The following is a 26,294-nucleotide window of genomic DNA, read 5'->3' on the forward strand; positions in this document are numbered from 1 at the left end:
GGGGCTCAGCCAGCGCGTCTGCAGCGGGAGCAGCCTGGGCATCCCCGTCCCCCCTCCGCGGCTCGGCCCCAGGAGCAGCAGCAGAGCGGGTCAGGCCGGCAGCAGCCTCCCACTACCCACGTCCGCCAACGCGGGCTGCAGCCGGCCCCGTGGGAGCCGCTGCTCCCTGCCGCCGCCGTCCGTTTGGTCCGGGCTCCCCCCTTGCCAGGGTCGCCCCGGCAGGCGGCCGCCCTCCTCCGCGGGGCTGTCCCCCTGTCACGCCAGCCTGCGTGGCCCGAGCAGCTTATCCGCCTTTGGAAACCCCTAATCCGCGTGCGTGTTTGATGCAGGCGCCGGCCGGGGCCGGTCCCTTCCCTGCTGTGCTGCCTCGGAGAGGTGCAGCGGGGAAGGAGCAAAGCTGCCCCAGTGACCCGCTTCGAGGCACGCCGAGAGCCGGCGGCTCGGCGGCGCCCGGCGCTGGGGGTGCAGCACCGCCGCCGGCAGCGGTGCCAGCTCGGCGCATGGAGGCGCAGCCCAGCCCTGGCCAAGCCACGGGAGCTGGGCGGCTCTCCGGGGACCAGATTTCCCCCGCGCACGGAGAAGTCCCGCTGCAGCCCGGCTCTGCCGGGCACTCCGGTGCCCCTGCCTCGAGTCCCGTTAGATCCAAAATTGCAAGTCACCTGATTGACTTTGTGCTGATGCGAGACGCCACTTCCTGCAACTTTCCTCTCTTCTGGCCTCGCAGACAGGCCAAGAGCACCCCGCGGAGTGGCAGCGGGTGCTGCCACGCTGCTGCCAGACACTGTCGCGCTGCTGGGAGCTGCGCGCTCGCTGCCACCGCCGGAGGGGAAGCTGCTGGGAGGCCGGTGCTGCCAGCTCTGCACGAGGCAGCTGCTGGTGTGGAGGGAAATTGCTGGGGGAAGCGCGTTCCTGGTAGCCAGGGGCCCTGGGCTGTGCAAGGTTGGGCGCCCGGTCAGGACGCGTGGCTGGAGTGGTGCACGGGGCAGGGAGAGCGGGGCGAGAGCAGCGCCAGGTCCTGCAGAAGCACCGCTGCGCCACGGCAGCCACGAAGCAGCTGGTGCCCAGCTCAGAGCCCTCCTGGCTGGCACTGGGTTGAAGTTTGCAAGTGTTTCCCGCTGTGCATCCTCGCTCCGGCTGGACTCAGGCCTCCCACAGCCCTGGCTGCTCCAACACGGCCAGGTAGGATTACATGTGGGCAGGGAGAAGGCAAGGAGCCCAGCCCTGCACCTAGGATAAACCTGTGCAGAAACCAGCCGGGTTAGGCGGGTGCAAGGCCCAACCTGGACTGGGCGCAGCCGCCTGGTGCTCCAGGCGCTGGTCCGCGGCGCCTGTGCGGGATGTGGGCGCTCCGGCTGGGCTGGCTCCGAGCAGGGAGCTCCACCAGACGCTTGCGCCTGCTGCAAATCAGGTCGCTGCCTTTGCCAACTGCTCTGCCACCTGGAGCGCTCACAGCGGCAACAGTCGGGATTGGAGCAGCAGCCTCATTAAGGGGAGTCAGTCAAGGGGCCAGGCCTGGCTAAACCCACCTTGGGGAGCAGGTTCCTACAGGGACGTAGCAGAGCATGCAAGTGCAGGGAGATAAGAAACCACTTATCTGCGGGACCGCGGGGTGGGACAAGGTGTTCCCAACAACGGCTATGACAACCCCAGGTTTTGCATATCAGTAAGAAGATTCTTTCTCCGGGGGTTTTCCAGGGCAACCTGCAGCTGGCAGAGGCAGGTGGGGAAGCAGCGGGAAAAGGGAGGCCACGCTCCCGCTGCACCAGCCCCACGGCTGGCTGCCTGCAGGGTAGGGAGGGGGCTGGCAGCCCCCTGCAGACCCTCCGGTTGGTCTGGCTTAAATCTCAGCCCCCCAGAGCCAGACGGCAAAGGGGAGGGAGGAGAGGGGCCAGGGGCTGTGCTGGCCCCTGCGCCGGTGGCAGGGGTACCCGGCCGCCCCTGCGTTAGCCAGCCAGGAGCTCAAGGGCCATTGCCAGCAGGCGAGAGCACGAGACGAGCTAGCCCAGGGCAGCAGCTCCTACAGGGGATTTATTGAGCATGACCTGCATGAAAAATCCCCCTGCTAATCCTGCCCTGACAGAGCAGTAATCTCTCCCTCTTGGCCTCACCAGAGCCCCACCGCCGCCCGGCAGCTCCAGGGTGAAGCCTCGCGGCAGACGCGGGCGCCCTGCAGCCAGCGCCACCCATTAAAGCGCGGTGCCACCGTCGCGGTGGAGGGGACACCAGGCGTACGGCTCTGCCCCAGCCCTTCTGGGCCTCGCGCCGTGCTCCCTGGGGCGGGCAGAGCCGCCGTCGGGCGCGGGACGCTGCAGATCAAGCAGGTGCTACTGGAGGAAGCGTGTCCCTCACCATGCCAGCTACCCTTGCCCGTCTCAAGGCTGCTTTTGAGGGTTATGAGCCCCAAACAGGGAGTTTATCTGCCACCTTCTCCAGGACACCGAGGGGCGCTTAGACCTGGTTGCAGAGCCAGGATGACCACGGTCCTCGGCAGATCCCCTTATCCCTCCACTCGGCTCAGGCCAAGGCCCCATTACCAGCATTTCTGGCCCCATTTCTCAGCCCAGCCCAGGCATGACATCTCTCTGCAAGCACCCCATAAAGCAGTATTTTTGTCTTCTTCCTTATCTGCCGAGGGGCAAAGGCCTGGCTGTGCTGCAAGCACCCTGCCATAGCATACCCTGGCCAAGGGCGGGAAGATGGGTGCACGCGGACCTGCTCCCTGAGTCGCTCTGCAGCCCCCATCGCAGAGGGGGCACGAGCCCAGAGTGCAGCACCCCTTGCCTCCCCCTGCAAGGGGACAGGGGTCTCCCCCCCCCGGAGAAGGGCAGGGGGCAGTGCCCAGCTGGGGGAGGGCGCTGGGAGCACTCGACAGCACTCCGGTGCATCCCCACGAGAGGGCAGGCCAGGCCCACGCTGCAGCCAGGGACCGGAGCCCTGCACCCGCAGGTCCCTGCTGCCCCCCCAATGCTAGTGCCCTCCAGCCTGGGCCAGGGCACACAGCTGGCCCCACTGCAGGGGCTGGGGTTGGACACAGCCCCAGGGAGCCAAGCCAGCGCCTGGGGAAGCGTTTACTGCGGTTCTGTCCCCGTTTCCCCAGCCCATGCCCACTGCTGCAGCTGCAGCCCCTTCCCCCTCCATGGGAAAGCCACAACGGAGAAGCAGCGGTGGTGGAAAATCCCACCGCAGCTGGAGACACAGCCACAGGGGAATAACGCAGCACCTCCACTGGGAGCCTTCTCCACTCCCGGGGCAGAGGCACCCAGCGGCCCCCCGAGAGCGCAGTGCCCGCAGCGGGAAGCGGTGCCCGGGGCCCCGCTGCAGCAAAGGAGCATCCCAGCTTCGGGAGAGCCCCTCGCTCCCAGCCCCAGCCCCGCGGCAGCCCCGGCCCTGAGGTCAGCTCACCCCAGCACCCTTCCTGGAGAGCAGAGGGTCCACGGCCCCCCGTGCCCTGAGCTGCCGCGGGCAGGCGGCCGCAGAGGGAAGCCCGCGTGGAGCCCCAGCAGCTGCAGTGCAGAGACAGGGGCCTCCCACACTGGCACTGTTTCCTTTACGCAAGCAGGAGAGCCAGGCGCTGCTCTCGCCCAGACAGAAACCAGCCTGCGTGCTGCTGCGCCAAGATACAGCCGTCCCCCGCCAGCCCTCCCGCGCCTCGCTGCAGGAAGCAGCCTTGCCACGCTCAGATAAGATGGGCAGCCCGAGATGGGCTGACCCATGTGCGCTGGGCAGTGGGGCAGGCCCAGGTGCAGACAGCACCAGCACGGGCTGGTTCGCACCGAGCAAACCACAGCACTCACGTCTGCGCCGGCATTTCACTGACAGAGGCCCCTAGTTCCTGGAGGAGGATTAACAGATGCCGCACGCAGGCGCGGACACAGCTGAATTCACACCCGGGAGAGCACGTCACTTTAGAACCTTTATTTTGGAGAAAGTTAAAGCCTGTAGATACAGCAATAAAATATACAAAAAATAAAATTTTTTTACAGTATTGACTGTTGCCCAGGACTATGTTGACTGCAGCTGGAGGCAGCTATGTGCAGAGCACAGAGGCAGGCAGGGGGCACAGCCCTTGTCTCCTCTGAGCACCTACCAAGCTCAAAGGGCCCTCCTGTCCCCACGGGCAGCCCAGCCACTTTCCCTGGCCACGCACAGCTAAGGGGGCTGACCTGGACGCCACAGCCCCTGCTCCCTTCCCTTGCTACCAGGCACAGCACGCTCGACGGAGCCCACCCACCGCACTGCCCTCTCGGCCCCTGCACAGCTGACACCAGCCTGCTTGTACAGCGGGATCCTGACCAGGGCAGCGCAGCCGCTGTCGCAGGGCTCTGAGCTTACCCCATGGGTCTTTACTGCACAGTAACACAGTAAAACCAGCAACACACCCTGTGCTCTGAAGGTGCACAAGATAGGGGCCCAACCTGCTCCACAACAGCCCACAGCATTGTCACTGCTACAAATGATTTAGCACTTCTCTCTGCCCGGAGCCAAATTAAGACACGTCAGAGACCTGTAAAACCCTGGGCTGTTTCCCAGTAAAATGGTGCTCTGCTGATGTGACCCACTGCAGCGCCCAGCCTGGACACAACCTCAGCGCATGTGGCTCTCACAGCCCTGCTCCAAAGCGCAGGGACGGACAGAGCACAGCATGCAACCCCCCCATGCTACCCCACTGCTCCCCACACCGGGCAGCCAAGCCCCCTGGTAAGATAAGGAGCATCCAGATGCTGTTCTGGGAGGCCGGCAGCTCCCACACTGCCTCTCCCTCCCCTTTCTTGCTCATCAGTGTCTTGTTTAGATCAGGGATGGGAACCAAAACCCATCGCATGGAAAGGGCAGAAGGGCTCCCCCCATTTGGAGAAATGGAGAACCACAACTTTCCTCGACCCCTGGAGCAAAGAAACCTGCAACACCCACATGATCTGTGTCCAGTGTTGGCTGACAGCAGACTCCTCCCCCTACATATACCCTGCTCCCTTCAACCCTTGCCACCTCCTAGCTTAATGCTGACAGCCAACACCCAACAAAAATGCCATGTAAAGCCCCTGAGAAGCTGTAAATCCACCAGCTGGGACATCATAAGCCATATCAAAGGGCTTAGGGAGGGCCAAGCCTGGCCACCCACTGCAGGTCAGGCTGGATCCAGCAGCATCCCACTCTTCACCAGGGTCTGGTAGGTCTAACTCTGCCTAGACAGAGAGAGAAGTGCAATCTTGCTCCTGTCGCTAGTCTGATCAAGGGGCCAGCTAGTCAGAATGGCCAGCCTGGTTATCCCCAGGTCCTAAAAAAACCAAGAACAGATCTGAGATGCGAATGCTGCACACTCACAAGCATGCACTGGTGTTGAGACACTTCATCGCCCTTCCCCAGGGCACTCCTTGCACTGCAGGGAAAACTAGCTGTCCCAGCAGGAGACCTGGGGCTACTGGACCCAGCTGGATCTCTCTGCCTGCACCAGGAAGCTGGCAGCAAGAACAGGCAGTTACCAAAACTCCCTGCTGGCAGCAAAGCCCAGGCGGAGTCTAGTAGAACCATTACCTTCACAAAGACAGGAGCATCTGGGCCCATCTACCTCCGAGCTGCTTGCTGGTCCACCTGGCCAAAACCAGGGTCGGCAGAAGGTGCAGAGACAAGAATACTCTGCCATCAGCTCTCAGAAGGCTGGTGGAGACTCTGCAAGCTAGACCCTCCGTTGTCTCAACATGGGTTACCCAATGCACTGTGCTAACACTGGCCAATCCCCTCTCAGCTACCTGGAGGCAAATCCAGATTCAAAAGATCTTCATGGGCTTTTAGACACTGGCAGTCAGAAAAGCAGCTTTAAACAGCAAGGCAGCACAACAGGGGCTGCAGGAGCATTTGTAAAAAACTGAGGCTGCAATTGGAGGCTGATAGGCACTTGAATGAGCAAAACAACAATAAAAAACTGTGTTACGGAAGGTAATAGAAAAAGGTTTATCCTCCCTCCCCCCAAAGAGACCAATGGCACCACCATGGAGAGGTGGTTGTTCACTTGGGTCAAACAAGGAAATTGGTGGCAAGGACCACAGCCCCCAGCTCCTCCCAAGAAAAGGCCCACAGCAAACGCGACCTAGCAGGGCAAGACTGGGGGAACTATTTGGTGCCAGGAAGCCTGAGTCCTGGGAAGGCCCTGAGAGCACCGGTGGAGCACATCACATTGGTGAAGAAGCACACTCTGGGGTCAGCTCCATGTCGAAGGTCAGCGACTCTGCAGGGAGACACAGCGAGAGGTTACAGGGCCTGTGTGCCTGCAGCGACCCGGAGGGCCCGAGTCTTGACCCCTAGAGCTCTGCCTGCAGCCAGGCTCTCCCCTCTCAGGCGCTGTAGCCCACCAGACCCACCAAACTGGCCTCCTGCGTTGGCCTCTGCTCCCTCGCTGTTATTGCCAAACTGCATGAGCGAGTCCAGGGTGCGTGGAGACATGGGCAGGTCGATGGTGTTGCTGAAGGAGGTGCTGTCAGAGGGAGGGAAGGGAACACAAACCGCATGAGTCAGGTTGTGGCTGGAGCGGTGGCCAGAGCTCTCTCAAATACCACTACCCACCACCCACCTCAGGGCACAGGATAGCCTAGGTCCCAAGAGCAGGGCTCTCCAAAATGCAAGGAAAAAGCCAAGTAGAGAGGAACACCCATGGTTAGGGCTGGAGCCTGGCTCAGACTCCCTTTGTGGCCTCCTTCTACCCAGGCTGCAAACCTCATGGCACAGGGGCAGAACAGTCCAAGTCAAGGGCGCCCCAACCACCATGAGCAACCAAGCAGTGGTGGGTAAGAAACCCCCTCAAGCAGGGCTGCACGCATGAACGCTCCCCCTGGGCAGCAGCCCTGTGCTTAGATACCCCTCATAGGAACACTCACGGGGTGACACAGATGAACTTGGTCTTCAGGTACGGAGCAGCACCTGCAGAGGAAGAGCAGCCTTGTCACCAGCTGTCAAAGGAGGAAGCCAGCTCTATTCCCCTCCGTGGAAGGGCACAGCCCTGCAGACAGCACGCGCCCACACAGCGGCTGCTCATCCCTCACACACTGCCATGGTCCTGCATGGGCTGTGCCAAGGAACGTGCTCCCAAGCGCTAGTCTCAAGCTGTGGCTGTGCCCTCCCATGACCTATGTCAGGATCCTCCAGCTACTGACAGCTCTTCCACCTCGGAGCTGTCACTGGAGCAACCCCACGCAACTCGCCAGCTCGCGCACGAGTGGCATCAGAACACAGAAAGTCAACGACTACCTGAGTCTGTAGCTTCAGAGTGTTCTTGGCTCTCAGGGCGACAGTACTTCCCAAATGCCTCTTCCTTTGGGATATCCGGGTACAGATACACAAGGGGGGACACCAGGATGTTGGTAGCATCCATGATTTTGTAGCCCATGATGATCTCCGCAAATGACATGCTGTTTAGCTGCTGCTTGGTGTAAGGCTCCACGGACTGGATCTGGGTCTTCCCTGTACAAGGAGACTTTTGACACAGGGCAAGATACCTGCATTCCTCAAACAAAGGCAGAGGCCTTCCTCAAACACCACAGGAGTAGCAGGGACAAGACAGACCAGCCTGGGATCATGCTCAGCACAGCAGAGCTGCTGTATGCACTTGGGCTGCAGCACATCAGCATCAAGAGGCATCAGCAGGCCACAGGGCAGAGACCTGCCAGGCAGTTTCAGCACCTGGGAAAACTGCATCATGCTGGCAGCACATGGGCAGGGGCACCCAGCATGCAGAGACCAGCAAGAAGCACCCAGGGGAGTGCTCAGAGACTTTAACCTTGTCCTGGCAAGGCCCTTTCCCTAGGTTAAGGACAAATATCATCGGTGATGACGCCATGTTCAGAGCCAGGAACACTGGCTGAGCAAAACACTACGGCCAGGGCAGCAGGGGAAGGAGGAGCAAACGTACCACTGATGTCCTTCTCCACCCAGGTGAAAGTGATGCCACCTTCCTTGCTGCTCTCACTGAACCGTAGTAGAAAGGTTCCCGGTGGCTTGGTGCTCAGGATGGCTCGTTCCCGCTCCTTGCTGATGAACCCCATGATGTACCTGGAGAGCAAGGAAAAGAGCGTGCCAGGGTAGGGGCACACCGGGGCAGCTATTCCAGGGCATGAGTCCTGCCAGTTCTCTGCACTGCACAGCTTCAGGCAGCTGCAGGGCCCAGCCTCAGGACCAGTAGTGCTTTTAGGCATTTCGGTGCCAGGAAGGGTTTTTGGTCCAGGCCCTGTCGGTTGGTTCAGAGCAAAGAGGCATCCCAGGAGATCCCACTGCTTGCACCTGGAACAAGCCACCCCCACCTTCCTGGGGACAGGGTTCATGGGATCCTCCCAAGGCCCAGCCCTACCAAAGGGTCACCGGACTGACACTGGGTGAGGCTCACCCTTCGTTCCACAGCGCCAGAATGTATTTCTTCACCAAGTCAATGATGTTGTCCAGCCAGACCCAGAAAGAGAAGCCTTTGCCAGCCATGTTCTCCTGAGGAAGAGCGCAGAGAAGTTGTGAATGCAGCTTGGACAGTGGACAGCCACGGGAAGACACATGGAGGAGGAAAGGGGAATTATACCTTGCAGAACTTGGCCCAGGTGATTTGACAGCCAGAGTAATTCACACCTGGCCCTAGCAGAGAAAAACAGGAGCATCAACGTTTAGATAGAGATGTTCTTCCAAAGACACCATTTCCAGGCAGCAGCCCAAGGTTTGCAGTGTTTCAGGGAAAAATCAAGCAATTAAAAAGTAAAGCTCCCTTCCCAAACCATACAGTCTTACCACCATATTGGATTTACAAACGGTTCCCATAGAAGCCACCCCTGAGGGTGGCTAGGGACGGCAGGGATAAGCAGGACACCCGGGACAGTGGTTACCTAGAAGTTTTTCTGCCAGCGTTGTCAGCTGCTCAATGCTGAGACCACGCTTGGTGGTAGAGGAGAACTGCCAACTCAGCACCTCTGCCACCTGGTCCCACGTCCCGATGGGGGGCTTGGTGAAGAAGTTCACGTTCTGCACAAGGAAATACACAGCCTGAGCAGGGCACTGGACATAGGCAGGGGCCAGATCCTTACTCAGCCCTGCTGCCACTGCTGGGCCACAGCTTCCCTCATCACTTCCTCTCTCTACCTGCAGTCTGGCTGCTTGGGGTATCTGCCCCAAAAGCCTGCACCTCATCTTTGCCGCCCAGCCCCACAGCACCAGGTCCTACCTTGGGGTTGTTGGTCAGCATGTTGTACCACAGGATGGATGCCCAGGCATTGGGCATCTGGCAGATGTTTGAGATGACCACAACTGGCAGTGAGTGGGTCTGCAAAGACAGGATGTGACCATAGGCTGGGACATCTCACAGGGCCCTGAACTGCCCTGCAGGACAGCAAGCCTCAAACAAGCGCCTCCCACCCCATTCTCTGTGCAATGTGGCCTGTACATGGGAAGGCATAGCCACATGGCAATGGCCCTTGGCACCCCTCTAGCCAAGTGCTTCCCCAGCCCTACAGCCTTCTCCATCATGACCAGCAGCTGGCTGTGCTCCCTGCCTCTTCCCAGTAGGCCTTCCCCAGCCAGTCTGGAAGAGCAGACACGTGTCCAGCACAGGCCAAGCCACAGCTCAGCCAGGCCCACAAACAGCTGCAACTCTATTTCATCTTAAAGTGTTCTCAGAGATGCTTCCTCTGCACCCAGGCCTGGCTTGCTACAGAGAGGGGCAGCTAACCCACAACTCACCTCTAGGTCAATCTTCAGCCCCTGGTGATAAACCTCTGTCTCGAAGGTGATGAGGTGCAGCTCCTCAGTGACTATCAGCGAGGCCTATGGTGGAAGAGGACACAGTGAGCACAGGGGTGCTCAGCCTCACCCAGGAGACACTTGGCCATTGGGGCCAGCACTGCTGCTAAGGTCCCTGCTGCTGGTCTGGCAGCTGCCAACACATCAGAGGGTGCCTGTGAACACCCTCTGAGGGCTGTGTCCCTGCTTCCCCTTTCTGTGGTTTAGCTGCTCGTCATGGAACGAGACTCAGAGCCAGTAGACAAGAGGAGATCGCTAGGGGTGCTCCAAGCAGAGCTGTCAAACAAAGACTGGCCAGCTCTCCTAACCAGGGGCCCCTTCCCCAGCACTGCCCTGGCTCAGCGCTTACATCACAGTTGGCTCTTCCTCCATTACCACATCGCTGCTCCCTCAGCGTCTGCAAAGAGAAGAAACTGGCTAAAGCAACAGCTTAGGCACAAGGCCTTAATAAGAACAGTCCTGAGAGCTCACAGTACCCACCAGGTGCTTGAACTCTGCTGAGAGGCTGCCATTGTTCGACTCTTCCATGTTCATGACCTTGGTATTTGTCCCCAGGATGTTAAACTTCCGGGATCTTGAAAGAGCAAAGACACAGTGTGGCTAACAGAGCACACCTCAGAGCTAACACAGGGTAAAATGCTTGCCAGAAGCAGCATTCCACTTACCCTCTAAGGGCTGCAACATCACCAGAGTCCCTAGGAAAGGGGAGAGAGAGCACAGAGTCAAGGTGCTAGCCTTCCCACATAGACACAAAGCAGCAGCAAAATGCAGCACCAAAGGAGCTAGTGCGTGGGATTAGCGGCACTGCAACATCAGTCCCACAGCCTGTGCCCTGCACTCAAGGCTGAACCCTAGGACTCATTGCTGCCCTGCACAGGGGAGCAGACCATGCTACTCCCTTTCTACTCAGGGTCATGCTGGTCCTTGGCACAGGGATGGAGACCCGATGACAGCAGGAACAACAAGTCTCATCCCAGTCACTCCATCCACTTGCCACCAGGATCACAGAACTCACTTGTCAATGCAGACTTTAATTTTCAGCTGATAGTTCAATTCTGGAAACTTGACCAATAACCTGCAAAGAGCCAGAAGATGTGCAAGTCAGCGTGAACATCCTGCACGTGCAAACAGCTCCAGTTAAAAACAGAACCTGGCATAAACTGTGGAAGAGACTGGGGCTGGATGAACAGCAACACTGTGTGCATGCCTAGCCTGGCAGCACCATGGTCCACCGGGACACAGTGTTACACAGTTTAGCCAGCTTCTCTGAATCAGTCTGCACACAGGACTCACCACTATCCCTAGAATAGGGGAGGTGTTAATGCAGAACCTGTTTCAGCTGTTGACTGCTGCCCACATCATGAAGAGACATCTGCTCTGAATGAGCACCATCTGCACTGCTCTGTTGCCAGATACTTCTGCATATGAAGGGGGCAACTGGAGCACAGCTGAGACACGATGAACATGCTCCAGGGCAGAGCTCGGCTTCAGAGCAGGAGCAGCTCTCTGCAGAGGCTTGCAAGGGACACAGACCAGCAGAGAGGCAGCTGGCCAGGGAAGCACTGACACTTCCTTCCTCCCGCCCCCACAGCAGGATTTACCAGAACCCCGGCTGCCTCCAGGAATGCTGCAGATTCCCAGCCCAGCAGTCACCATAACTGCACTGAGTCACCCGGCTGCACACCAGCAGAGCCAGCTTGCAGGGATTCGTTCCCTCCCAGCCTCCCAGCATTCCCCAGACAAGACGGAGACTGCATCCACATCAGCGTTTCCTTTGGAGAGAGCTCCTAGTTTCCCCACTGCTCAGCTCCCTTCCCACACCTCCAGCACAGAGACACTGCGGGGACCAGCAACACACCTGACTTTGGTGGTGAACTGCACGCCGGTTTTGATGACCAAGGGCCGGTCAGGGTGCATCGGCATGCAGGGCTGCCTCTCCACAACAAAAGCACTGCAGGGACAAAACGCAAGGGACTGCAATCACATCTCAGACCCCATCCCAGCACACTGGCTGCTCACCCCTCCCCATGCTCCCTGTAACCCAGGGTGCCGACAGCTCCTTCCCAGCCCTCAGCACCTTTTCATCAGGTTCCTGAACAGCTCTACAATCCGTTCCTCCAGCATGGGCCGGTGCTGGACAATGGGGTCACCCTTGTAGGATACTTTCTGCTGCAGCTCTTCCAGCTTCTTGATCTGCTGCCGGGTCTGTAGCTGTGATTCCGCAAGAGAGGTTATCCTAGGGAAGGCAGGAAGGACCTCTGTTAGCTCTGGCTGCCAAGCCATACGTCCCTGCATAATCGCAGACTACACAGAGTCCTTCTCTTCCCTCACTGGTGCACAAAAAGAGAATCTCTACACCAAACCAGCAGGAACAGAACAGCCTGTGGCTACCAACTCAGTGCGTTTCTTTAGGCCACAAACTAAAGAAGAAATCTGCATGAACCTGAGTTCTGCAGAGAAACACCTGCCAAGGGCTCAGATATAGCCACATGGTAACAGGAACTCCTTACAGCAGCCTTGGAAATCCCACAGGCCTAGGGCTAGTGGACACCTGCAATAGTGTCCCTTATTTCAGGATCAATCTGACTAGCGGATTATGTTTATGCTTGTGGGCATCAGTGGCCATTTTGCAAGGACAATCCCAGAGGCAGAGAGATCATTTCCATTGCAGGTGTTTGAATGTAGCCTCTTGAAAGATTGATGCAACTCCCAGCCAGCTTCCTTACCAGTTCTCAAGCCGGTCGAGGCAAATATTGGGTGGGCCACCAATGCAGGCGATTTGCTGCCGTCTCTTCCAGTCTGCCAGCTCCTCATCTGCAAGCATCTTCTGCACATACTCCATGGCTGACAACAGTCCAGCAAGCTCACTCACAATACCCTATCAAGAAAGAAACCAGGACCATCAGCACCCTGACTCCCTTCAAGATCTACAAGTTTCACACCCTCAGACAAGAAAGAGGTCACCGAGGGTTATACTTCCAGTTCTGCTCTCACAGAGCTGGCCACATACGAGCACCAAACCCATATCCCAGAGAGATGGCACCTCTGCACCACAGAGCGATCTGGAGGGCTAGTCACTCATGAGCACATGCAGGTCATACCCTTCGCATTTGGTCCAGCGCTGTGAGCATCTGCTCCAGCTGTTGCATCTTTTGCCGGGTCACTGACTGATTGTTTCCATTTAGATCCTGCATGTCTGCACAGAGAGGAGAGAAAGCTTCAGCCAAGTACGTGAACTCCTACCTTCCCAAGGATCACACAAACAGGAAACTTCCACAGTCAATTGCAAAGAAGCAGGCCCCCTAGAAAGCTGTCAATCGTTAAGCAGTAATCCCTCACAGCCTTTGCCACCACAGCCTCCAAGCATCTTGCTGGCTTCAGTACATGCATAGCAGGGATATCACCTCTACATGCCAGTTCTCTATTTGCACCCAAATCAGGCAGAGCTCTGTTTCAGCTCCCCTGGAGGCCCTGTCAGTGGCAGAAACAAAAACAAGATTCCTTCAATTGCCATGCAAACGCCCTGAGCCTAAGCTACCCTTTTTCCCTGGAAGGGTACACTGGGAGGGCTGGAACACACCCTCCAGCACTTTTCCTTACAGGAAAAGCTTTGGTTTGCCAGTTGCTAATGAGCTTCCATTACCTCCTTGGCTTTTCAAAGTCTTGTAGTTGAAATCAAAGTCATCTTGGAGATTCTCCACCACTTTCATCTTCTGCTCCAGATCCTGCAAGGCCAGAGATGTAGATTTGTTCAAAGCACTAAATCATCACGGTGCTCCTAGTAGCATTGGGAAAGGAGAAGATGCCTAGGGAGCACACACATACCTGCACCCTCTTCCTCACATCCTGCAGATGCTGCTCCAGCATTTGCTGCTTTTCTGTCACTACAGCTGCTGTCGGATGTGTTGCCTGTCCCCCTTGCTGCAGGGGATACAAGGAGGACTTGGAACAAGGCCTAGGACCCAGAAACACACCCCTCCCACCCTGAGGGGGCTTTGCAGGGAGAGCCTTCACTCCCTCACTAACAAAACCCAGTGCAGCTGCTTGCTCGCTTGCAGTATTAGCTACAGGACTGCACCCCTAGGCACACAGTGCAGGGCACACCCCACTCAAGGCTCTGACATTCTCCAAGAGAGCAGAGGTACAGGAGAGATGAATGCACACCAAAGTAAACAGCCATCCCAGAGAGAGAGCATGCAGGGTACATACTGGCAGAAAGTGGTTGCTGCCTGGACAGCAGGAGGCAAGTCACCAACCACTGCAATTCAATCATCTCTTTCAGGACAAAAGATCTATCATTACTGAAGAAAGCAAGCAGGGAGCTTCAGACTGCAACTTCCCCCCAGCATGGAGCACCTGCCCAGCACTGCTGGGCAGCCAGCAAGAAAGGGCCATCCCAGGACACCACTTGCCCCCGAGCCACTTACCTGGGCTGCAGTTGCAGCTGTCTGGAGGAGCCGGGACTCTTCCCACAGGCAGCGAGCCACGATGCGGGCTATTTCCATCGGCTTCTCCAGGTACCTGCTCTGTAAAACATCCAAACCTCCCAAGTTAGTAGGTAAAAATGCAACTCCTGGGATTTTCAAATCCTTTAAGGCTGCAGTTTGAACCACGCAGAGGAAACCATTAGAATTGCACAGGCTCCCCCTGCCAAACCAGCATTTAAAAATGAAATAGGTGCTTCCTGCCTCACCTGTAGAAACTGCTTGATCCGTCGCAGGTTGTGCTGGTACAATACATTGGACTCCTGCAGGAAGCGGCTGTATTGCTGGTCAATCTCTCCCAGCAGGTTGTGGAACACCAGCGTGGCATGTGACTCCTTGCTGGCAGCGTATGCCCTGCGAGAGGCAGAACACAAAGGTCCTGGACATCCAACACAGACTAACGGAGCAAGGCAGCATGACAGACACCGGGCAGCTCTGCTCAGACCCTCCATCCCTGCGTGCCACTTTACGCCCCAACAATCTTCCCAACCTACACCAGAACAAGGATCAGAGCAAGCCTGCACTTCTTAACTAACATCAATAAACTAAGCTATTACTGCAATCTGCAACAAAGCTTCCTCCACTAGAACTGCCTGCTTTCCTGGGCTGTGCACAGAGGCTGCACTGAGTTCACCCACACATGCAGCCATCAGACCGTCCACACAAGGGCAGGGCGATAGAGATGTTCTAGACTCGTGCTTCAAGTCTGGCTTTAGGCCAGGCAGACAGCACACGCAATTCCCTCACGAGTCCCATGTGCTCTCTGAAAAGGATCCAAGAACAGATGCTCCATTTCAGCCTCATTTACAATAGAGGACAGTGTAAATCAACCCTGGATGGAAACACCTTTGCTTTGGATCTTCCCCTTTTCCAGATCTGAGCTTTGGCACCACATGCACAGACTTCTGCTCCCCTTCATATCACACTTAAAAGTCTCACAGGGAGCCAGAACGATGAAGAATAGTTCTGCAAGGTCAGGAGCCTAGAGAAACAGGTACAGCCCCTTCAGACTTTGCTGGCATCCGCTATCATCCCAATCCTTCTGTAGTGCAAGCTCGAGGGTCCAAAGGAACACAAGACCAGCAATTTACAGTCAATCCTCCCTTTGGTCAATCCTCCCAAACAAATACTGGAAAATCCCTGCTCATCCTAAGCATCAAAGGGCAAGCGTCCCAAGCAAAGTCTATATGCCAGAGTTTCACAAGGCCTTACCAGTCCTGGCTCTCAATCCATGGAGCCAGGAACTGCCGGAGCTCCATGGGAAAGCTGTCACTGTAGAGCTGGTGGAGCTGCTCCAAGTACCGAGTGTCGAGCTGCTGCAGCTGGTTCCACTGCGCCATCCTGGCCGGCTCCGGAAACCTGGCAGGACAAGCACACGCACTGGTCAGAGCAGCAGTGGCTGTGGGCACCTTGCAAGACCCCACGGAGCTGCAGACACCAAGCTGCACGTCACTGGCACAGTGGCAGTGGTTGGGAAGGCTCCCTCCCTCGCACGATGTCTGCTGCCAGGGGGATCGCTTCCCCGCACAGCGTCATTATGGGCGCAGAGCCCCAGCACAGTGTCTGTGGCTCAGATCTCCTGCAGCTCACCTCCCTCGGGACAGCTGGGATCTGTGACAGGGGCTGGCAGCATCAGAGCCTGCTATTAGGGGAGGAGTTCAAAGCCTGCGGGCATGCTGGGACGAGCCGGCATTCCTGGGAGAGCAGCAGAAGCACACAACTCTGGATTTACCCTTGGCAGGGGTAGACCCAAACCAGAGGGCAGCAAGAGGCTTATCTCCTCATCACTCAATGCCCAGCTTGCAGCTAGGCCTGATCACATCTGACTCTGATCCATCTGTCTTAATGATCCACAACCAGAAAGACGCACAGCTTTGCCTCAGCCTCAGGAGGGGACAAGTCCACAGCTGCTCAGAGCAATAAAGCCACTTGTTTGGAAGACACGATTCATCCCGTGCTGAGAACCAGATTTCTGTGTTTATTCCCACAGCACAGGTCTGATACCCACCCGGGAGGCTCAGAGGCCCAGGCACCACGTACCGCAACACAAGCTGCCATTGCCTGCTTGACCGCTTGAGTCACCTAGTCACGAGGAACCCAGCCTGAGCCAGAGGCAAGGCTGGAAAGTTTGTGAAGGCAAAGCAAGGATCTCACATTACAGCATGTGGGGAGCCACAGATCTCCCCTCCAGAGAGTCCCCCACAGCTCCCTGACTGGCAGCACTCATTCCAGCTGCCCAAATGCTGCAAAGCACAAGCCTGTCCCACGGAGCAGCACAGCCACTTGGGAGCCTGTATTACAAGGTCTGAGGACAGAGCAAGAGACTTTGCCTTCTCAGCACAGGAAGACAGAAGTGGCCTCCACCACCGCACCAGGCCTGCAGCTCCCACCTGGCACAAAGCAGTTCTGCAAGGCTGAGTCACAATTTCTGCTCTCCCTCCAGGGAGGGCTGATGGGGCTCACACACTGTGCAAACCCGGGAAAGAGCCAGGGCTCCAGAAGACGTGGCACAAGCAAGGCACAGGGCAGTGCCATTTTCCACTGACGGCAGCCCAGGGCCAGGGCTCCAGCCCGGGGAACGCCACTCGACCAGGCCATTTTGCTGGGTGTGCAACTCTGGGCCCATGATCTTGCAGAGCTCTCAGACACATCTTCACATACATCAGGAGAGATAAGCCCAGGCCCAGAGTCTTTGGTGATGCCACTCACACGTTCTAGAGTTGGTTCCTGTTCAGCAAAACCCTTCCTGAGCTTGCAGCAAGTCCCAGTTACCTGCACAGGCAGCTCCAGTCCAAAGAGACCTAGGACTGGCACCGATTTCCACCTCCAGGCTCAGCTCCCACAAGATAAGAGCTTCGCCATGACAACTGGCCGTCAGCTTTGAGCTCAAAGTGCAAACGCTGCTGTCGTCACTAACACATGGGCCTGTGTCAAGAGAATATGGAACCACAGACCAAAACCACATCATTAGCAAAGTAGTAAGTGCATGCGTATTAGGGAGAGCATGGGGAAAGAACCACCCTAGCTGGGGAGAAAAAAGGCCCTTTCACACCCGTGGTAATTTGCATCCCCAGGCGCTAGCCCACCCAGGCCCCTCAAGCTGCGACACTCTGACCAGTGCAGCCCTATGACACTGGTGGATGTCAGGCTGAGTCACGCTTGGTGAAGGAACTACTGTCTCCTTTTGCAACCTCAACCGCCTATAGCAAATGAACAATAAAGAAACCAGAGCAATAAACAAGCGGAGAATCCAGCAGCACCGCTCTATCTCAAGAGACTCAACTCAAAATCTAGCTGAATGTGAGTGTGAAAGGCAGTTTTGGGTCCTAGCCTTCCCTCCCCCAGCTCCCACCCTCCATCCCTGCCAGGGCCAGCTTTCTGAGAACAGCAGCAGAGAGGTTTCATTCCCAGTTGCCTCAGCTGTGAAGCTGAATTTGACTCATTTTCTTTTCACCACACAGAGTGAAATTAACACGAAACATCCAACATCCCAAGAGGGGACCTCGCACTGGCAGCGAGGGACCCCCCCCCCCCCAAGAGGGGACCTCGCGCTGGCAGCGAGGACCCCCCCCCCCTCCAAGAGGGGACCTCGCGCTGGCAGCGAGGACCCCCCCCCCCCTCCAAGAGGGGACCTCGCGCTGGCAGCGAGGACCCCCCCCCCCCTCCAAGAGGGGACCTCGCGCTGGCAGCAAGGGACCCCCCCCCCCTCCAAGAGGGGACCTTGCGCTGGCAGCGAGGGACCCCCCCCCCCCCCCCAAGAGGGGACCTCGCGCTGGCAGCAGTAGCCTGCGGCCATTTGCAACAGATTATAGGCAGAGCAGCAAAAACAGGATCTAGCTGCCAAGCTGAACTTTATCCTCTCCCATCCCCGTGGAGGATTTCAGCAACATGAAAAACCCAGAAGACTTTGGGAGCCGTAAACCTGCAGGGCCGAACCCCAGCCCCAACAGGACAGAGGTAGTTGAGGGCACTCATACACTGAGACAGAGATCCCATGATTCAAACAGGTACGCAGGCCTTGCTTAGGTTTGCTTGCAGACCCACCTCCTGCCCCGTCCCACAGCTTCCATACATCTCCTTACACTGCAGGGTCAGGCCAGGGTTAAAAAAAAAAAACAAACAAAAAAAAACACATTTCATACACAACAACTAATGCCATCAGACCTCTTGCATCAGCTGCCAAGCTCCCAGTGCTGGGCAGCATGCAGCTCACAGAGCACAGGGAAGGAAGCTCACAGGCTAGATTTAGAAGTTGAACTTTCATCTGTTTGGCTTTAGCATCATTTGAGTGCACAAAAGCACATTTCCCAAAAGGCCAGCTTCAGTACAACTCTTCTGTCTCCCAAGAGAGGCATCGTTTCCCAAAGCTTTTCTACCTTCTTGCTGGGGGAAAGAGGAAGGGGTCTTACACCCCCTATATCGCTACAGACAGGTACAAGACTTGAATCTAGTGCCAATTTCATCCACACACATGCCCTCCAGCCAGACTGTGCAAATGCCTGTGTCTGCTCTAGGAGGGCAGGGAAGGAGCTGCAGAGCTTACAGTAAGTGCAGAAGGCGGAGACTGCCAGGAAACAACAGAAACAAGGAAGGAGTAACTTTCAAGCCAGCTACTTCTGTATCAATGGAAATCAAACTAAAACTAATGAGGGGACAGCAAGCTGAGCTCAGGAAGCAAAGGCATTGAGCCCTACCAAACACCAACAGAAAGAGTCGCTTCCCCGCAGAAAGATATTTGCTTTTCTGTAAAGGTCATTCCAGCAAGTGACACGTCATCTTGGGTTTGGAAACGGCTCGGCAGCCTGTGCCCCAGCAGGCCAGCTGCAAGCGGAGCACCAGGCTGGCAATGCCACCGGCCTCTCAGAGAACAGGCGGCCACCAAGCAGAGCCCAGTGAAGATGGTAGTCCCAGGAGTGTCCTGTATTCGGCATGAAGCCAGCAGAGCTGGAGCAAGTCAGAGCAAAGCTCCCTCTCAGGTGCTCCAGTCCCGGGGCAGCACCAACAACACAGGAACCTGCTGGAGCTTCTGCAAGAGCAAAGGGTGCAGAGGAGCCAGCGCAAAGGAAATCGGAGCCAACGCTTAAATGACAAGCAAAAGTTTGGGAAGCCAGCTGGCACCTGGAGGGGTGCTAGCAGAGGTAAAGAGCAGCACCTGACATCCCAGGGAACACGACAGAGCCTGCGCATTTCACACTCACAGAGTCAGAGATGGCAGGGAGCTCACACCACCCTCTTGAGACCAGCTTTATCCCTCGCAGCGAGTCAGGCTGTTCCAACCCTGGACTCCAGGATGGCTGGAAACAGGTGAACACAGAACAACCAGATGCCAGGGCCACAGCAAGAACAGCTTCTACAGTCACTGCTTTCTGCAAGAGCCAAACAGGTTACCATAAGACAGAGAGGAGTTAACAAAGTTGAAGCCTCAAGAGCCAGCAGAGCGTCTTCCCCAGCACACAATGGCATCTGGGAGCTTGCTAATACCCTGGTCCTGGCTGTAAGGACTGCTGCAGACTCTCAACCAACCACAGGCATTCAAAAAGTAGGATTAGAAAATGCAGCTACCAGGAAAACTTTCACCCTTCACAAGTCTCATATGTGTCTTTGGCAAAGACAATTTCACCTCTCCTGGTCCCTCTTCCTCACCAGTGAGCACGGTGCATGATAAATACCAACACCAGAGCTGAGCTGTGGCTGTGAAGCATCCCCAGAAAACAGCCCCTGGACAAATGCCTGCGAAGGAGGACAACACCGTCTTTCTCTAGTCCCACACTGCTACCGCAGGCAGCCAGAGCACAGCACCAGTTTTAAGTCTTGCCCCGAGCACTGCCCCAGGCCTCCCAGGCACACAAAGCTGTGTTTGCCCGAGCTTCTAGCAGCAAAAGAGCTGCCCACAGGCACGTTGCCCCAGCTGGGAGCCGCCCACCCACAGCTTCTTTACCAGCCTCCGCACTGCAAATCCCTGCTTACTCCAGGAGTCACTGCACAGCATGAAGAGCTGATTTTAACTAGTAGGTTTTCCAAGATTATTAAATGCACAGACTGCCTCAGGTTACTGCCATCTGACACTTCCCGCACCACTGTACTCTGTTCTGATGTTTGTTGCACATGGCTCTCTTCCCCAATCCTTCAGGATGCTGTTTGTAAGGGGAAAGAAAGGGGAAGCGTCCTGTCATAGATTGAGACACAGCGAAAGGAATGACACTGGCACTTAACACAGAGTTAAATAGTTTTTCTGAACTTTGTTGCATCATATAGCCCCAGATGACAGAAGCAACAGCCACAGGACATTAACCTTCAAGAACAATCCTCAGGTACGATCTTCAGAGAAGACCAGGTGAACAAAATCTGGTTTTAATGGAATAATAGTGGAAGGGATGAGAAGAAAGAAACCAACCCACATAGGAGTCTGTAAAGGGACAGACATTCCTTGAATCTCAGAGTAAAACTTGGCTTTACTTGACAGGGCTTTTGTGAGCCCAGAACTTTAGCTTCCTGTATGTGCTGACCACGAGTCCCTTAGCTGCAGTTCATGGCTGCTCACTGGGCATCCCAATTCCCTGGTCTGACGCAGATTCATCTCTTTGCCAGGGACTGCAGCTGCCAGGCTCAGCTCAGCGCTGAGCACCGCCTTCAAACCGGTGGCTGCTGTGCACTCACAGCCCTTTTCCCTCAGCATTAGAGGCTGTTACCATGCGGTGCTTCCTAGCTCCAGGCAAGCACTCCAGCTCCTCCACAGGGCACAGTTTTCCATGGAAAGAAACCCAAAATACACAGGCCAGGCGGGAGCTGAAAAACTACAAATCACCAGGTTGAGCTCCTTCTCCCTGGCTGGCCGGTGAGCTCAGCCATCTCATTTCCCATTGCACCACTGCTGAGAGCACCCCGGTACGCACAGATCAAAAGCCTAATCATCCCGTCAGGAAATTGCAGCTGCTCTCCCAGCCCATCTCCTCCTAGAGAAACCTCCTGAGCTCTTCGCAAGGAGCTGAGAACAGGTGCTGCTGGGCAGCTGCTGCAGTGATCAAAACAGAAAGCAAAGCAGAGACCTGCTTCCTGGAATAGCCGCCCCAGGGCAGCCCGAACATCAGCCCTGGACTCATTCTAGGACACCACCGCACACTGCGCAAAGCGGCTCACAGATGGACTTTCCCTACTAGGTGGCAGCAAACAAACCAGACTTCACTTAATTGAGGTCCTTGACCCAAGCAGACCTTCCATAAAGAAGGTCAGAGCCTGGGTATTTCTGAGCAATATTTCAGCCCAAATCTGCAGAGCACGGAAAGGCCAAAAACAAAAGTTCCCATGCTACAGTACGACAGTGGCGTTTGAACTAGAATCAGCCACTTCTCACTTCTACAAATAGCTACTGGACAAGCCACCAAGCAAATCCGGGCTTCTGTTCAAGCGCAAAACCCTCCGAGGTTTCCACACCACAGCGCATGCTCGCTGGCTCCAGGAAACGGTCTCCCCGTCACGGGCCCCAGAGAAGCATTCTCTGTCGTACCAATCCCTTAAAAACAGAACTCGCACGCACCGAAACACGGGCTGCTCGGCCTCATTCCTCCATAAACAACTTCACAAGGCTGGCAGCTGAGGAAGTGAGGGAAGTCACAGCAGCCCACAGGCGCAAGCACACGCAGACGCACGCACACACGGGTCCGCCCTGCTCAGCGGCCGCCAGCGAGCTGGGACCCGCACCCGCAGCCAGACACGCCGTCTCCGTCAGCCACCCCTGCGCCCCGCTGGCTCGGTTTCGTTCCGTTCTCGCTTCCCACCTCAGCGCATCTCTGAGCGCAAGCAGCGGATCGCGCTCAGTTTTTACAGCCCCCCAGCTCACCAGCAGCCTGACCTGGCAAAACTTCCACACGCTGCTGCAAGAAGACAAGGCCAAGAACAACAGCCTCAAGACATGCTCCGCTAAAACGTGGGCTCGAGCCAACTGAGACAGCTTTGCTGCAGTGGGCGACATGAGCTCAAGCAGCCCCGGGGAAGGTGCAGTATGACAGAGGCCAACCCACCATCAACTGAAAAGGCAAAGGAATGGCTAGGAGCGTTAAACCAGCCAGGAGGTAATTCAAGGCCTCTTCTCTCTCCTGAAGGGCTGGAGAGGAGAAGTTTTTTCATTTAGTGCAGGATCTAGCTCCAGCTCCTCCCAGCATCAGCAGAAAGTAGCCAGCAGGCCTGAAGCACCAATTATCCTAGGGGAAAAGGGCCCCTTTGACACCCGTTACTGTCAAAGTCGCCAGCATTATGAAAACTTTCATCTAGATAGCCCCAAAACTTTGCTTGGATTCTCTCTCTAGCCCAGCACTGCCGCCAAGAACCCTCCCTTGACTAGATTTAAAGATCTGAGGGTTGAACCTTTCCGATTCCACTTGGCTTGTCTATCTCTGTGGTTAGCCTCTCCTTTCATCTCTGGAACAGAGCCAAAGAACAACTGACACTACCAGGGCCGAGTATGGCATGATGCAAGCACTGAGGTAAACAAGCTATACAGAGCTCAAAATGAAGTTGCTAAAAGTAGCCTGAGAGCTAAAGTTCATCTTCCTTTAGCTCCACTGCAAGGGTAGATCACAGGAGCCAGGACTGAAACCCAACAACTCCCGCTCTGGGGTGTGTAGTACCACCAGCAGCTTGGGAGAGCTACTGCATGCGTGAATAGCCTTACTCTAGCTCCTCTCACTTCATCAGAGACTGCTTGTCCTGGAAGGCAATCCTAGAACTGCCCCGATGGACTTGCTTGTTTCTGCAACATGCCTGAGAACACATCTTACCTATACCCCAGCTTTCAGGGGCTTCACAACAACCTTCACAAGAAGCAATGATTCCCAGAGGCAGTGTGTACAGAGGGGGGTCACCACAGGGGCCCCTCAAAAATACTGTGGCACTTCTCACCCTCTGCCACACTAGCCAAGCAGAATGAAGCTTAGTTACCCATAGTATTGCACAGTTCATATTAACAGATTTATCACCCAGAAGAGTGTCATGAACTCTTGACTCAGACACCATCAACAATGCTTCAAAACAGCAGCACTGTGCGGCTGCAATAAAACAAGGAATCTCACTGCCCCAAGTTCCACACAACCATCAACAGGCTCACAAGAAAACTGTTCTTCTAGAATAAAAAAGCTAATTACTCCAGGCAAACACAAGAGCAAATTTCAAAAAGGCTGTTTATTAAGAGAACTTGGCTCTGCTCCTCCGGAGCGTTTTCAAAGCCAGCCCTGGAGGTAGAAAAATGAAGTAGCAATGCAGAGATGTGAAAAGAGGGTGACACTGCAGGACAGAGGGAAGCTGCAGGTGATCTTGCAGCCTCAACGCAGAGTTCTTTGGAAAAATCTACATGCCACAACTGGCTGTTCCTAATTGCAGCTCAGGAGCGCTGCAGGGTCCATCCCAGCATCCAACTCCCATTGCAGCAGCTGCTGGTAACGCTGTCGCCACCATCGCCCAGAGAGACGATGCCTTGACTGGCAGCGACCGGGCCCCAGCTACACGCTCCTTCCATCCTTCCAAGGGAAGCAGCAGAAGGAACTCCGCTGGGGACTAAACCTGACAGCAATCAAAGATGCAGGATGGAAACTGGGGTCAATTGCTCTGACATGCACATGTTCAGGGCCCTTCTCGAGACCTGGCCTAGGACAGCACAACCTCCCCTCTGGGCAAAGGGCCCTGTGACACCGCCTCTGCTCTGTGTGCACAGCACCTGCCTTTGGCCATGCCCTCTCTCACAGGCACACAGCCACACACAGACAAAACATGGAACAAGAGCTGGGTGCACATACCCTTCCTCCTAGGGAAAGCGATGCAGGACAACGTTGTGCTGAGCAACCCAGGGACGGAAAGTTAACAAGCAGAGCAGAAGACCCTCAGCAAGCAGGAGAGGTGGGCAGAGCTGACTGTCGCTGCAGAGCACTCATACAGTTCAGCCATACGGTTCAAATATTCACGTGAGATACGCACCCTGACAAGGCTCCTCTGGACCCTCTCCTTCGCTGCTCTTCACCATTGTATCTTACCTCTTGCAAGAACAGCTATTAAACCAAAACCTGGTTTAAGATCCCAAGCAAGCCATTTTTGAGCAATTATAATCAAGGGATGGGTAAAGGGGCAGTCCTTAATTCATAGCTCTATTAGAGATGTGAATCAGTTCTTTAAACTTTGGTCTGATCTGGTGCAGAACCCTCCCCATTTAGGCTTTCAGTCTTGATTATAAGTCATTTCAACATCATGAAGATTTAATCTCAGCATGTGGCACAGGAGCAGCATCACTGAGAAATCCATGAATCTCTCCCCTAAATCCTCGTTCAGGTGCTCTCAAATTCACGACCCAAGGGCTGTTCTGTGGTCAAAAACCCCAAGGTGCTCAATTAGGACCCCCAAGGTCCTCAATTAAAACAGATCGAGCTTTAGCTCCTCTGTTTCTGCCCTGCTAGTCCAGATGTTTTTCCCCACCGAAAAGATGACTTAGGCTTTGAACCTTTGTCATATTTTGACACAGCATAAGTGCTCTTATTAACAAACCCATCTCTGCACCCATACTTGGGAAGCAGGGAGTGTACACACAGCACATGATGAAACCAGTGTTTTGATAGCTTAGAGTCAGTTTGGTCATCAGCAGCTTATCCACTTCTACTAGCTCAGCCCAGCAAGAATTTGCTCTGAGCTTACTGGGAACTGCAGGAAGGAAACAAACCCCACCTGCAACTGCAACACCAGAGGACAAGGTCGAACACTACCGTGGTAATTATGAACCCCTTGAGCAGAGGGGTAACGCCCTCCCCTGCTGACCAGGCACTGGTCACAGCCCGAGCATCCTGAGACAGCCACAGTTTGTGGCACAGAAACTCGATATTGGCTCACAACAAAAACGAAACTGTCCAGCATCCGTGCAGCCGGCCTGCAGGACGGCACAACACAAACATGCCTGACGACAGAAACCAAGACTTCAGACCCACAGGAGACTCAAGGCACGAGGGAAATTTCCCTGGAAAAGATCCCGTCTGCGTGCAGACGGGACCAGGCTGCGCTCCCCTGCCTCCGCCCAGCCACGTCCTGAGCCCGCAGAGAATCCCGCAGGCTGGCGCCGCGGCTGCAGCCGCCCTCCCGAGCGGCGCCGTGCCCACCCCGCAGCTCCCAGGGGCTCTGGCCCTCGGCGGCAGCCGTGCCCACCTCTCCCCGCACCGCTCGGCCCCGAACAGGCGCAGGCCTCGCTGCCGATCAGGGAGAAGGCGGCGCCGCGGACCCAGCTCCAAGCCAACACCAGGCCCTGGCGCCCAGGGGCCCTGGCGGCCTGCCCCAACCCCACAGCCAGGGGTCATGGTACGCTGCCCCCCGCCCCCAGCACCAACCCACCACCCTGGCCCCCCACAGCAGCCCTGGCACTAATCACCTGGGGGACAGCCAGCACCAGGCCTGGGCAGTTGGGGACCCTGCCACTCCGCAGCCCTGGCACCCCGAGCTCTCCAGCACCCAGCAGCCCTGGCACGTAGCACTCACGGGCCCCCCAGCACCCACGGGCCGCCCCCAGCACCCACGGGCCCCCCTGTCACCGGGCCCCCAGGACACGCAGCCCCCCCCGAGACTAGGGGAGCCGGACCCCGCACCCCCGGGCCCCCCCGGGCCTCCCCCGGTACCCGGAGGCCCCAGCACGCAGCACCCACAGGCTCCCCCGGCACCCGCGGGCCCCCCCGGCCCCGGGCAGCGACAGGCCCCAGCTCCCAGCGCGCTGGGCCCCCAGGACACACAGCCCCCCCCGGGACCGGGGGAGCCGGGCCCCGCACCCGCGGGGCCCCCCGGCACCCGCGGCCCCCCCAGCTCGCCCGCGCTCACCGGCGGTCCCGGGGGGGCGGCGGCGGCTGCCGGTGCCGGCGGCCAACGGGGTCCGGACCCTCCCGACTGACGAGAAACCTGCTGCCCGGCCGGCCCCGCCCCGCGCCGCCTCGCGTCACGGCGAGGCTGGCCAATGGCGGCGCCGCTGCCCCGCTGGCTCGCGAGGGACGGGCCCTCGCGGCCAATCAGCGCGGCCGGCCCCGCGGCCCGTCACCG

At 56.8% G+C, this 26,294-nt stretch overlaps 2 protein-coding genes across 9 annotated transcripts; both read right to left on the reverse strand.

Moving 5' to 3' along the window:
• Window positions 1–5: 5 nt before the first annotated feature.
• Window positions 6–4,337, reverse strand: LOC138062169 (uncharacterized). Its single transcript, XM_068918771.1, has 4 exons — window positions 4,333–4,337; window positions 3,795–3,875; window positions 3,403–3,607; window positions 6–1,238 (listed from the first exon to the last, which is right to left on the reverse strand). Exons 1-4 carry the CDS (start codon window positions 4,335–4,337, stop codon window positions 6–8), a joined length of 1,524 nt encoding a protein of 507 aa, XP_068774872.1.
• STAT3 (signal transducer and activator of transcription 3) lies at window positions 3,901–26,197 on the reverse strand. 8 transcript variants are annotated; one of them, XM_068918870.1, is made up of 26 exons: window positions 26,079–26,193; window positions 19,445–19,612; window positions 17,019–17,171; window positions 15,459–15,605; window positions 14,456–14,600; window positions 14,190–14,288; window positions 13,588–13,683; window positions 13,406–13,487; window positions 12,864–12,958; window positions 12,489–12,640; window positions 11,840–11,998; window positions 11,621–11,713; window positions 10,778–10,837; window positions 10,428–10,457; window positions 10,243–10,336; window positions 10,112–10,159; window positions 9,703–9,786; window positions 9,188–9,286; window positions 8,853–8,988; window positions 8,555–8,607; window positions 8,372–8,466; window positions 7,901–8,040; window positions 7,240–7,452; window positions 6,870–6,912; window positions 6,357–6,469; window positions 3,901–6,223 (listed from the first exon to the last, which is right to left on the reverse strand). In XM_068918870.1, the coding sequence occupies exons 4-26, from the start codon at window positions 15,584–15,586 to the stop codon at window positions 6,168–6,170; spliced, it is 2,313 nt and encodes a 770-aa protein (XP_068774971.1). In that variant the 5' UTR covers window positions 15,587–15,605; window positions 17,019–17,171; window positions 19,445–19,612; window positions 26,079–26,193; the 3' UTR covers window positions 3,901–6,167. The 8 variants fall into 8 exon arrangements, with proteins under 8 accessions (XP_068774971.1, XP_068774966.1, XP_068774965.1 ...); XM_068918865.1 differs by lacking the exons at window positions 17,019–17,171; window positions 19,445–19,612 and adding an exon at window positions 15,837–15,941 and having other exon boundaries at window positions 7,237–7,452; window positions 26,079–26,197; XM_068918864.1 differs by lacking the exon at window positions 17,019–17,171 and having other exon boundaries at window positions 7,237–7,452; window positions 26,079–26,195.
• Window positions 26,198–26,294: the final 97 nt, after the last annotated feature.

Source organism: Struthio camelus, chromosome 25 (genome assembly GCF_040807025.1).
Source record: "Struthio camelus isolate bStrCam1 chromosome 25, bStrCam1.hap1, whole genome shotgun sequence".
Lineage (NCBI taxonomy): Eukaryota > Metazoa > Chordata > Aves > Struthioniformes > Struthionidae > Struthio > Struthio camelus.